The sequence below is a fragment of the Peromyscus maniculatus genome, chromosome 6, assembly GCF_049852395.1.
Source record: "Peromyscus maniculatus bairdii isolate BWxNUB_F1_BW_parent chromosome 6, HU_Pman_BW_mat_3.1, whole genome shotgun sequence".
NCBI lineage: Eukaryota > Metazoa > Chordata > Mammalia > Rodentia > Cricetidae > Peromyscus > Peromyscus maniculatus.
In genome coordinates this window covers 60027436-60040461 of record NC_134857.1, presented here as the reverse complement: position 1 = coordinate 60040461, position 13026 = coordinate 60027436, and the positions used below count along the sequence as shown (strand labels likewise).

The 13026-nt window shown below is 47.5% G+C and overlaps 1 protein-coding gene across 3 annotated transcripts in view; it reads left to right on the top strand.

Moving 5' to 3' along the window:
- Fnip2 (folliculin interacting protein 2) overlaps positions 1-13026 on the top strand; it is a 116911-nt gene that overhangs the window by 11089 nt on the left and 92796 nt on the right. The window contains exon 1 of one of the 3 annotated variants that reach the window (XM_015999592.3): positions 11692-11960. The exons of the other annotated variants lie outside the window; for them this stretch is intronic. Coding sequence (XP_015855078.1) covers positions 11926-11960 — 35 coding nt within the window. The 5' untranslated portion in view covers positions 11692-11925. Of the gene's footprint in view, positions 1-11691; positions 11961-13026 lie in introns of those variants that run through there. 3 annotated transcript variants of the gene reach the window in all.

Sequence of the window (13026 nt, the reverse complement as noted above, 5' to 3'; positions counted from 1 at the left end):
TCTTTATTAGACCATCAGGTGTTTTACACAGGCACAGTAACGCAGCTTCACAGAGTTAAACAAATGCAACATAAACAAAAGTAACACACCTTAAAATAATATCCTACTACAACAGTGCCTCTGGGCACCCGGGCTATACAAATTCATTCTCCCAGAGTCAGTAGGGACCCTGCATACCTGCTAGGAGCTTGGTCTGATCCAGTAAACTTAGTTGCCTGTTGTTATGGCAACCATTAGGTTTTTCACAAGTTGGGGACAGGTTAGATGTTAACCTGCACATTCCTCAAGAGATGAAACAGGGCTGGTTTCGGAGGTGTGAGGAAAAAGCTACAAAATCACTGGTCTAGTCTCTGTAGCGTGTAACGCTTTAGATGCCAGCTATCTCTCTGATGTGCCCAGAAAGTTGGGTATTCTCTTTTTCTGTTATGCAGACAACCCTTTGGGGCTATAGGGTAAGAGCATGTTTCTTATTGTTTAGTTCTTAATTAACTGTATTTAACCATTATTTTCTATGACCTGGACTGAGGCCCTCGTGCTTTATTGACCCAGCCACCTTCCCAGAGCTCACATTATTACTTGACCTAATAACGCAAAAGAAAAAGCTCTTAAGCCGGGCGGTGGTGGCGCACGCCTTTAATCCCAGCACTCGGGAGGCAGAGCCAGGTGGATCTCTGTGAGTTCGAGGCCAGCCTGGGCTACCAAGTGAGTTCCAGGAAAGGCGCAAAGCTACACAGAGAAACCCTGTCTCGAAAAACCAAAAAAAAAAAAAAAAAAAAAAAAAAAGAAAAAGCTCTTGTAGGTGACGATTTCAAAAGGATGTATGTTAGACCGACATTCTTCAGGCAGTATCATTATGTGGGTTAATGACACTCACTCACTAGTTGTACAGTAGGAAAGCAGCATAGGATACCAGGGGATGTGGAAGTGGTGACGGCTGTATTATTATAAACTGTGTGCTGTAGATTAGAAATTCCAAAACTGTTGGGTATCGAAGTGGTGAATGTGTCAGTAACTATGCAAATAGATAACCAAGAACTAGAAAGCTAAAAGGAAGTTTAAAAAAAAAAGCGTTGTGGTGGGGCGATGGTGGTGGACCAACAGCTTAAAACAGTAAGGAGGGAGCAGATGCATCTGAGGCTGTACAGAAATAGTTCCAGAACTCCTCACCCTCAGTGTGCTGAGCACTGTTCTCGCGCATGGCTGATTTGGAGAGTGTGTGGAGGGATGTATCTGACTCCTGCTTGCTCCAGCTAACACTGTGAACGTGCACGCGAGCTCTAGTTGGTGCAAGTTCACAATCCGCGATCTGTTCATCATTGTGTCCCCTCAAAGCCATCAAGTCCAGTTTGCGTTGGACTTTGATCTTAATGCTGCTGGCTTGGCTTCCTGTGCCCCTGTCCCGGATTCCCTGAGTGCTGGGATTACAGGCAGGCATGGCATGGCCACACTGGGGGCCAAGCTTTATGCTATATTTTAAATTTATTTCTTTACGTTTATTTCTTCTTGAGGGGGGAGGCCATGAATGTGTGTTGGCGCATGCATGCTGTGGTACAAGTGTAGAGATCAAAGAACCAGTCTGTGGGAGTCTTTCCACCACGTGCCTTCTGGGGATCAGACTCAGATCATCAGGCTCAGGGGCGAGAGTGCCTTTACCCACTGAGACATTTCACTGGACTCCGTCATTCTTTACTCCCTTTTGGTAGTGATTTTCAGAGCTGGGAAAATTGAAGTTAATATTGTACTTAACACATACTAGCAATGTGAGGCGGAGCGAGCTGGACTTGGCCTTCTTGTATGCTAAATTAGCATGTTGTGGCCTTTCCCAAGGAGCTGTGAGGAAATAACTGTTCCTTCCAGATAAGGCGCCAAAGAAATGATTCCATCCAAGTCCAGCTTGGTCAATCAGTGAGTTTATTGGGGTTACTTACAGACGTGACGTGTGAGTGATTCAAGGGCAGCTGCGTCACCAGAAGGTCCATCTGAGTATGAGTGAGGATTCCTGAAAGCTGTGGCCCCCACTCCCAGGCTGCTTACTAACTCCCAGCAGTTACTAACTGCTTATATGACCTTAGACAGTGGTCATGTGAGTCTCCTAAGATCTCTGAACTTCCTGAGCCTGGTAAGGTCGGAGGGATGCCTGAGTGGTCAGCTTCCCTGGTCTTCAGGAGGAAATGTTTGAACTCACAGGAAAGAGTTGCAGAACATGATTAATGCTGATTCTGAGGGCTCTTGCCAAATCATATCAAGGTTATCACTCATCAAAACTGTTGAGTCCCACTCACCAGACTGTAGTAGGTAATTTCGTTGTGAGTGAGATACTGTCATGATGTATCTTTCTGGCTTAATTTGGGTGGCGGAGGCGGGTTGAACCCAGTACCTCACACATGCTCACATGTGTTTGCCTACTTAGCCATGCCCTGGCCTCTGGTTACTTCAGAAAGCTTCATGTGCAAGGTACTGAGCCTGCAGCTCACCATTTTCTTTCCTTGTTTTCTTTGTAGATTTTCTTTCTTTCTATTTTATGTGTATGAGTGTTTGCCTGGATGTATATCTGTGCATGCAGTGCCCATGGAGGGCAGAAGAGGGCATTGGCTCCCCCGGGACTAGAGTCACAGATGGTTGTGAGCTGCCGTATGGGTGCTGGGAATTAGACTCTTGGAAGATTGTTCTTAACCACTGAGCCACCTCCCCAGCCCCCTCACACTATTTGCCTTTAAAGGTTTACCCCAGAGATATCATTAGTGAGGAGGGCACAGCTGTCCGTGAAGACAAAACCTTGTTTTCTGCCCATTTGAAAAAACATTTGGAGCAGGGCACAAGGCTGCACACCTGTAATGTCAGCATTTGGGAGGCTGAGGCAGAAGGGATGAGAGTTCGAGGTTAGCCTAGGCCACAAAATGAGTTCTAGGACAGCCTAGCTACAGTGAATCCCTTTGACAAACAAAACAAACAATGTTGGATGTGGGGGCCTCGATCAGCTATGACCTAAACGTTTGGGCAAGTAGACTTGCACACACACATTTCTCCCTCCTCTCCTCAGGAGTGGGAGGGGGCCATTCGCTCACACTGTTTGGCTCTGAGTGGCGTAAGTTATCATGGTTGGGACTCTTCTGGTCCTGTGGCGTTTGGAAGCTTGGTCCAGCTTAAGGCTGAGGTTTGCATCTGAGTGTAGTATTATTTACAGGCTGTGGTGCTCCTATTGCTGTCTCTTTGGGACAGATGGGTGGATGTACAGGTGCCTTTTCAGGGAACGCTGGACAGGATGTGGAAATGAGGAAGAGTGAATTATAAACACGAGAAATAATAAAACTAAGTAGTCATACTTAAAGTAAGGTCAGGGATTTGAGCCTGCGTCACCTGGGAGAAGGGTAGCATAACTAATCGACATAGGAACTTAGAAGGGGGAACGGCTTTTAAAAAGGAATACATACATTTGGTATCAACATGAGTTGTATTGAGATGAAGTTGACCGCCTCTGAGTAGCCCCGTGTGAAGTGAGATCTATCAGAAGAGGTGTTGGCTGATATCGGTCAGAGTACCAGAACTCATCTTTAGCTCTTCGAAGCCTTTCTTTTTCTACCTTCCCCACCTCATTACTTTGCTAAAATCGTTTCTCCAGACTCAGTCAACTGCCCCCTCTGATCGTCTCTGCTGATTGCTTTAGAGTGGATGCTGGCCCCGCTTAACTTGTGAACTCAGTATTTCATTCTTTCACGTGGCAGTTAATATACTCTAAGCCTGTTTTCTTTTGAACATATGTGTGTGTAAACTTCAATTGTGAGGCATGTGTGAGGGTGTGGGGAAGACTAGAGAAGAAAAGTGGATAATGTTTGGGGGGCCGCTGTGACTGAGGGGTGCAGCAGGAGAAGGGGGGGATCTCCCAAGTGCGGTGTGCATGGACATTGTGGGAAACTGCTACTCTGTAAGCTAATTTTAAAAGTAGAAATAATACCCTTGAAAGTTGTAAAATAAAACACAGTGCAACTGCTTTAGAAAGCAAAATGGGTGGAATTTCATTTGTATTTCTTTTTCAAACTGTTCAGTTCTGTGCTGTATTTGTTGACTGGTACTTCCGGTTTTTTGGGAAGTTAAGTTTTTGTAATTCGTTATGTATTTTAGGTATTAAACCCTCTCACCCTGGTCTCAAGTATAGCTGATAGCGTGTTCTCCCATTCTGTAGGCTGTCTTGTCTGTTACTCCATTGACAGTTTCTTTTGTCCTGCAGAAACATTTTAATTTAGTGTAGTCCTGTTGGTTAATTTGGGGGAACTATTTCTGTACTATTGAGGTCTTATCACAAAAAAATTCCAGCCTGTACTTATGCCTTCAGATGTTTTCTCTTAGAAGTTTCAAATTTCTGGTTTCTTTGTGTCCTTTGGCTCCATGGTCAGGTGCTTCTCCAGAGGGCAGTGGCTCAAACTATCCGTAACTCCAGGCTCCTGGGGTCCAGTGCCCTCTTCTGGTCTTTGCAGGCACTGCATGCAAGTGGTGCACAGATATACATGCAAACACACACACACACACACAAATAAAGAAGTCTTTGCAAATTAAACATCCAGCATTGATTCCTTGGTCCAGTTTGACCCCATGGTTGACAGTCCAGCACCTGTATTTATTGTGTAGGACGGGAACCAGGTGGCTGTAGAGCTAGCAGGCTCTCTCCTGGATACGGCAAGATCTGGTACATACGTCTTCTGATTTCTGTATCATGCCTCTGCTGGTTTGCTGTCTTGTGGGTATGGAAAGTATTCCCTCCCCCTCCCCCAGCTCCCATTCTGTACCCATTAAAGACTGTTACTTTTGTTCTGTGACAGGGTCTTTTGTAGCCCAGGCTGGCCTTGAACTCGCTCACTCACTATGTAGCTAAGAAGGGCGTTCAACTCCTGATCCTCCTGCTTCCCCATCTCAAATGCTAGATTATAGGGCATTGTCATCAATGACACCTGTGCCGTCAGTCTGGGTTCCTTTGTGGTGTTTTCGTTAGGCATTTGCTCCGTGCTGGCATTGATTGACAGGACAGTTAGGTGACTCTTAGGGTCAAACCTGGCCTCCTTCCCTTGGCTAGCTGACTCCTTTATGTGTCTTTCCCTTCCTTCCCTCATTCTACTCTCGTGGGTTTACCTCAGTCCTTGACACAGTGTGGACTTTTCTCTCCGGGAAGGTTCTTTGCTTGGGACTTGCCCTCTCCTTCCTGTCTTTGTCTCTGTTTCTGCCGTGTTCTGTGTAGCCTAGGTTGGTCTTGAACTCATGATCCTCCAGCCTCGGCCTCCAGGGTGCTTGGATTACAAGAGCACTCCACTGTGCCTACTGCCTGTCAGTGCTGATCATACCTGCACCGACTGTGGTGGTTAAGAGTCAAGCTCTCTCCCCGAACCTGGAAATCTTACTGATTGGCTGGACGGGCTGAGCAGCAAGCGGTGGGGAACCCCGTTCCCTGCTCCCAACAGGTCTAGGGTGACAGATTCGTGCCGTTGTGCCAGGCTTTCTGTGGTCCTTATGCCTGCACAACGGGCACTTTACCAACTTAACCACGCACACCCCTGCCCCCAGCCCCTGTGATCTTTTGCTTGGGGCTTCTGGTGGGTCATTTTAGTAGATGCACGTGATAGTGAAGATCGTCTGCTCGTTTGACCGAGGAAGCTTCTAGAATTGTAACACATGATTGTGTAGTACTCGTTATCCTTCTCTGCAAGAAGTGGCCCCTCAATTATGGACAGGTCTCTTGAAGAGTTGAAATCTTTTTTTTTAAACTCCCAAGCCAAAATACTGTATTTGGGCCAGGTGTTGTGGCACATGCATGTCATCCTAGCATGTAAGAGGCAGAGGCAGCTGGATTGCTACAAGTCTGAGGCTAGCCTGGTCTACATAGTCATTTCTAGGCTAGCCAGGGATAAGGAACAAGACCTTGTCTCGAGAAGCTAAAACAAAACAAACAAGGAAAAAAAACAAACAAACTAAAAAAACAGGCTGGAGAGATGGCTGAGCTATTAAGAGCACTGGCCGCTCATGTAGAAGGCTTGGGTCCAGTTCCTAGCACCCGCATGGTAGCTCACAACCACCTGTAATTCCCGTTCCAGGGACTCTGACGTCCTCTTCAGGCACCAGGCATGCACACAGTGCACATCCATATACGCAGGCAAAGCACCCACACACATTGAATAAAGAGAAATCTTTTTTAAAAAAGCCAGAAAACCAAAAAAAAAAAAAAAAAGTTTAAAATGTTTATGTTGTCTATTTGTTTGGGTATATGCGCATAGGCGTGCCGTGCATGGGCGCACACATTCTGTGGTGCACCGTGGAGGTGAGAGAACAATTTCGATAGTTCTCACCTCCAGTGATGTGGGTACCCCAGGATCAAATCCAGGTCCTCAGGTTTGGCCAAAAGTGACTTTATTGGGTAAGCCATCCCACTGACCTCCCCCCAGAATACTTTTTTACACACATACACACAACCCCCCTAAAATAATTTAGGGTTTTTTGTTTGTTTGTTTTTTAAAGAAGTCGCCACATTTGCTGCTCTTGTGCCGCTGTGGCCACTAAACTTTAGAAAGGTTTAGTTGAAGGATTCAGTCCATGGTTGTTTGGCTGCAGGTGCTCGGGGAAGACCCGGTGGCAATGGGGGCACGTGGCGATGGGGGCACATGGCGATGGGGGCACGTGGCGATGGGGGCACGTGGCGATGGGGGCACGTGGCGATGGGGGCACGTGGCGATGGGGGCACGTGGCGATGGGGGCACGTGGCGGAGCTTCTTCGCGGAGGGCAGGAAGCAGAGAGCGCGCAGCTGCAGCTCTCCTTAAGTAGACCCGGCTCCACTGGCAACAGGCGGCTGCTCTCAGGGGACCGCTAAGCGGATACCATTGTAGCCTGCCGCCGTGATCTGCCTATTCCCCTGGCTCCCCGCCTCCTGCTCTCCGGACCACACTCAGGATTTCCTGGCATTCACTTTTTGTTAGTAATCTGGTGTGCAGTGGCCACAATATGGTGGCCCCAAGGCCTCTTCACCTTAGATACTCATCCTTGGTCAAGAGTGAAAACAATGTGACAGGGAAAACTTCTGCCACAGGTGAATGGATAGCTTTTGACTGGAGGTGGGAGAGTCTGTTTTTTTCAGCTGCAGGGATGGTGGCAAGCGGCTTAATCCTGGCTGGGGGAGGTGTTCAAGATGAAGGGGGTCTTACCTTGGGGGTAGGGAACCTGGTAGAGGACAGTGTGGTAAGAGTTTGTATGCACCCGCTTGAAGCCATTCAAGGTACCTTGGAAGAATAAAAGCAGCCATCAAATGCTGAAGAATCAATTAGGTGTTGCAGGCCCTGCCGTTTAATGGCTAATCTTGGCTGTCAACTGGACACACCTGGGAAGAGGGAACCTCAATCAACCAATTGCCTCCATCTGATTGGACCGTGGGCATGTGTGTGTGTGTGGGGGGGCTTTTTCTTGATTGCTAATTGGGGTAGGTGGGCCCACAGCCCATTGTGGGTGGTACCTTTCCTAGGCGAGTGAGTCTGCGCAAGGCTGGGCTGTATAAAAAGGGTAGCTGAACAAACCACGGAGAGCAAGCCAGAAAGCAGCATTCCTCCGTATCTCTGCTTCAGTTCCTGCCTGGGCATATCCCTCCGTGATGGACTGTAACATGTAAGACAAGTAACCCTTTCTGTCCTCAGGTTGTCTTTGTTCAGTGTTTTATCACAGCAACTGAAAACAGCAGTGAGAAGTAGAAGTTGACGATGGGCCACCAGCTGGACCCGATAGTTTCCCTAAGTTCACATTCTCTAAAGAGCAGTGTGCATTTGCGCGCGCTTGCGTGTGTGTGTGTGTGTGTGTGTGTGTGTGTGTGTGTGTGTGTGTGTGTATATGTGTATCCGTGTCCGTGTGTGTCCCCGAGTGCACACACACGCGCCGATGACGAGAACAGCACTTTCTGAGGAGCATTTCCCCGTAGCTCACTTATTAGGATGATGGCCTTTGTGGTATTAGCCGTGTACTTTTATTATGATGCTTCCGATGTGTGCTTTGAGCGAGAAGGCTAAACATAAAATGAACTTGCCTGAATTGCCCCCCACCCCCCCAGTTGGGAAAAACAACTCATTTTCAAAATCAATTTCTCCTCTATTCTCACAACACAGACGTTTCTGACCTATGTGAGGTTCTTCACCTCAAATGAAGCCAGTGAGCAGTCAGTTCTGTATCAGTGGACGCCTCTGAGGTGTTCAGATCCAATTCAGTTTTGACACTGTCTAGCGCGATATCCATGGGGAGGTAGCATCTTGCCCCACAGGCTGAGGGCTTTAACCACAAGACTCCTCCCTGCAGATGCCAGTGCCCGTCCCAGGTGGTTTCACCTGTGGTTCTGGCCCTCTAGCTGTAAATCAGGGTTCTCACAATCCTTTCTGCAGGGTCGGCTAATGGGCTTGAGTCATTCACAAAACTCAAGGAAACAGGTAGAAGCTATGGCATCCTTTTGGAACATACCATCCTCTGAGAAACTCCGTGTGCTCCTCTTCCTGGAAGCTCTTTCAGACTCCTCCTTTGAGGTCCTTGTGGAAATTTCACTGCGTGGACATCATGGAAGCATGGCCCACTGTTGAAGTGTGATTGACACGGTATGATCTAATGCTAATAGATGGGGTGGGACCCCCATCGCGAGGCCTGTCTGTTCAGATTCTTTAGCCTTCCTGTCTGCTGAGTGTGGGCAGGACCCCATCTGAAATGAGGGTTTTATCTCCTAGTAGACAAGGTCAGTCAGAAAAGGGCAGGAAAGATGGCTTTGGGGAAGAGGTATTCTGGTGCCTGTGGCCTGTTGCTCTGGGTTCTATAGACTGACAATGCGTATTCCGGAGCTGGAAGTCTGGATGGGATGCCCGGCAGGAGATCAGTTTGGTTTATCAGATGGTTTATTCCCCATCATTCTGTCAAGGAGTGTAATGGGAGCTGACTGCACACCAAGATGAAGGAAGACACAGGAGGCCCTAGAGAAGAGCTCAGCAAAGGAATCCTGAGCAGTTTAGGTCTCTTTGCTCAGCAGAGCCCTTCATTTTACATTTTTCTTTCAGTTTTCACTTTGTTTTTGAGCCTGGGTGTCCTATAGCAGAAGCTGTCCTTGAACTTGCTTTGCAGTCAAGAGTGGCCTTGACCTCTTCATCCTCCTGCCTCTATGAATGCTGAGATGGTAGGCATGTGCAACCAGGCTGAGGTCTCTACGTGTGATTTTGTATAACTGAATCATTATTAGAATATGTTGCCAGTTTTCTGAAAGCCTAGCCCAAGGGAAAGGGGGACGTGTGGGTGGGAGAGGAAGGTGGAGAGGCCAACAGTAAGTGAGGCAAGGTAGTTGGCTTTTTTGTTTGTTTGTTTTTAATAGGGATTGGTGCTTTCTCCTAAGCACCGATGCGGAGACCCACAGAGATTTCCTAGTGAGATCTGAGCTTGCTTTACCCAGCAGGGCTGCATTAGAGGATGGCTTGACCACATGGGTGGGTTCCTAGGTGATTGGAAGGGTCTGCACTTGGCTGTGCTAGGGGGAGGTCTTTTGCTCCGCCCCTTGGCTTTCCTATAAAAAGCCCCTTTGAAGAGACAGAAGGGTGAGCAAGGATCCAGACCCTCCTAAGCTATCTATCTGTTTTTCTCCCCTCTTTCTATCTAAATATTTCTCACTCCTACCTTCTCAAGAGTACCCTGGGGTAAAAGTGGGAGCGGGCCTCCCACACACCGACAGACATGTTGTTTCTAGTTCTCATTGTAATCTTATTTTTATTTTTAGTGTCCACAAACATTCTAAACTTTAGATGTTCCCTTTACATTGAGAATGTTTTTCATTTTGTTGTTACTTAAATTTTATTTTGTGTGGGGTGTGTGTATAAGCCAAAGGAAAACTTGTGGAAGTTGGTTCTCTACGACTACCATGTGGAGTCTTCAGGGTGCCAGGCTTGGTAGCAAGTGCCCTTACCAGCTGGGCAACCTTGCTGGTCTGAGATTGGTCTGTCTGTCTGTCTCTCGTATGTTGGCATATGTGGGATGCAGACCCTTTGCTACTTATCAACCGCTGTGAAGTTCTGGAAATTTTCTCTCTGCTGTTTTTCCCTAAGCTTACAAGTTGTAATGCCTCCTTGCTCAGACTGTCAATGTGGATCGTCAGCCGTTCATTCCCCCACATGCTCTGCAGTTTGTAAGAGAGAAAAGAAAGCGCAATTCACCCCATCCGCAGAAGGTGTGAAAGTAGGTAAAAGGTGGTGGTATTGGGAGCACTGATGGAGCGTTGTCCCTCTGGAGATGAGAGGTGGTGAGACCCAGAGAGACCGATTTACCCAGTCTTCCTCTTCGTCTAGAGACTTTCTTCCCTGAGAGGAGGCAGACAAATATTTATGAATGCCTTCTGTATTGCAGGAATTGTGTTAGATTCTAACAAGAGGCTGTGAAGTGAGACATGATGTGCTTTCAGGGAGCTACAGTTAACAAACGCATAGAGCTCACACTCCTGTGGGGTACCGACAGCGGAACCCTTGCTGGTCCACCTGTCCACTCTGGTGTATTTGTAACCCGCAAGGCCGTGTTCCCCAGTAGGGCTGCAGAGAGAGCCCCTCCCCCTGCGGAGGGTGAGATTGATGTACACTGTATAGTTTGTCATCTCCTGGCTCAGTTTTCGGTTCCCTTGTCATATGGTTTTCGTTATTACGGTATTTAAGTCTGGTGAATATACGACTGATGGTCCAGCAAATAGAGGTAACGATTCTTCTCAGTTCTGTTTGTGTAGGAGTTGGGGAGACTGGCAGCTTCCTCCCAACTGTCGCTGATAACTTTGGGCCCCTCATTTCGGCCATCAAGCGCTTTGCTACTCACCAGGGGTTGGGATTCCTTTTTGTCCTCACTGGTCTCAGTGAAGGAAGCTGGAAGTGGAACAGAGGCAAACACTGGCCGTCCTTGTGACTTGACCTGTGATGCCCAGCTCAGTGCAATGGCCACGTGCGGCTGCTGGAACTTAACATGTGTGGAGTGTGAATGGAGATGGCTTCTAAGCCATCCAGGTACGGTGACATGCTGTAATCCCTGGACTCCGGAGGGTGAAATGGGAGGAATGTCGGAGCCAACCTGGTCTAAAAACTGATCAGTTTCTGATGTAGTCCGTGTTCTTGAGAATGTCCTTCCCTAGCTCAGGTATCCAGAGTGGACAGCCTGACAACACACTGCCATGTGGTGAGATGTGAGGAGAGACTCACACTTCATAGTGTCAGCTAGAGCACTAACTAACGGTGGTGGAGAAGTCTAAATCCAGGATTTGCTGTCATTGGACACTGCTTCCACACAGCCCTTTATGACAGTTGTGCACAGTCCAAATGTCCTTGCCTCAGTTATGCCCCGGGACAGTGTGGGACTGAGACAGTCCTAAGGGACGCCCACGGGGAAGGCCTGAAGCCTGGTTGTAGCTAGGCAGTTTTGAAGTCTGAGAAGCAAATCCTTCCAAGTCCTGTCTGTCTCACTACGGTGGATGTTGGAGCATCTTTTCAGAACAGGGCATTGTGGGAAGTTCTTACCGGGTGGATGACTTTGGTTTGTTGCTGAGTGAGCTTACAAGGTCTAGCTTGGAAAGTTACAAGGAAGGTGTTTCAGAAAGAGGAATTGGTGTGATTTGGGGTGCCGTGATTAGGGGTAGAGGGGGGCTTAAAGGGGCCTTCGTCAGTGGAAGAGACAATTAACTTGCAAGCTAATTATTTTATAGTTAGAATGTTTCCAGCTTGTATTGATCTTCAGTTCACTGTTCTCTGTGGACTGTGCAGAGTCTATTTTAGATTGTGTAATTTCTTGGAGAGTCCAGAGAACCAGATGCATTTTGAGAGGTTGGGATTGAAGTAAGGAGGTGACTGATTTTAGTACAATCATTTGCCAGATGTTGGGGCCGGTTGTTTCTCTTGGTCTTGTGTTGTGTGAATCCCATGCTGCTGTCTCTGAGCCGTTATCATATAAAACAGTGAGTACTCTGGGCCTTGTGCGCACGGACAAACGCAACATCCCATTTGTCGGGAGCTGCATAGGGCTTCCGAGGAGTCCTCGGCCGCTGACATGTAACATTTCCGAAGCCCTTAGAAAGGGCCTGGGTAGAGTCAACAGCTGAGGAGGATAGACTCAGAACGTTGGAGTAGTTTCCCTGAGTCACATGGACAGTGAGTAACAGGGCAGAACTAGGTGTAGCTTGCCTTCCAGCCCAACCTTCTGTTCCTGGTGTGAGCAACAGGGCCCCAGATGACGGTGACCCCCTTGCCTGCTGGGGTTCCTGGTACTCGGGCTGACCATGAGGCACTTACTCAGAGATGTGTCTGCTGATTCACAGTTCAACATCCTTTTCCCTGATTTCTCTTCTCATAAATTGATTTCTGCATATTCTTAAGCAGCAGATATAGCCCCCCCCCCTTTTTGCCATTAGAACTTAAATTAAGAAATTAGGTTAAGAGTCTTTCTTAATTAGTGATGTATTTTTTACCCAGGGAGCTTTTTAAATTTTAGTTATGCTATGATCTGAATCATGATTGTTACCCGTCAATCTAAAATGGAAAGAGGACAGGAAAGAGTCATCTTTTAACAAGTATTTATTTAGTTTTGAGGTAAGGTCTTACGTAGCCAACCTGGACTACATAGCAAGTCCCTATATCAAAACTTAATATATGTATTAGTTAGGCATTGTGGCATCTACCTGGGAGGTAGAAGGCAGGAGGATCAGGAATTCAGGCCATCCTTGGCTGTATGGCAAGTTCAAGGCCAGTTTGGGGTAAATGAGACTTTGTCTCAAAAAGCCAAAAGAAAAAAAAAAAGAAATAAACCAAACACACTCAGAATCCGGCTGCAGAGCTCTGGCCTAACCCTGGCAAGGCCCAGAGTGCCATCCCTTGTCCTAAAGTTTTAAATGTAAGAGGGGTCTTTTCACAAAAACACTGCTCTCTAGGGGGTCTTGGGAACAGGTCTAATGTGGGACAGCTGTGTGTAGCACAAAGCCTGTGAGGGAGTGCAGAGGGTTGTGAAAAATAAGGCTTGCTACTGAG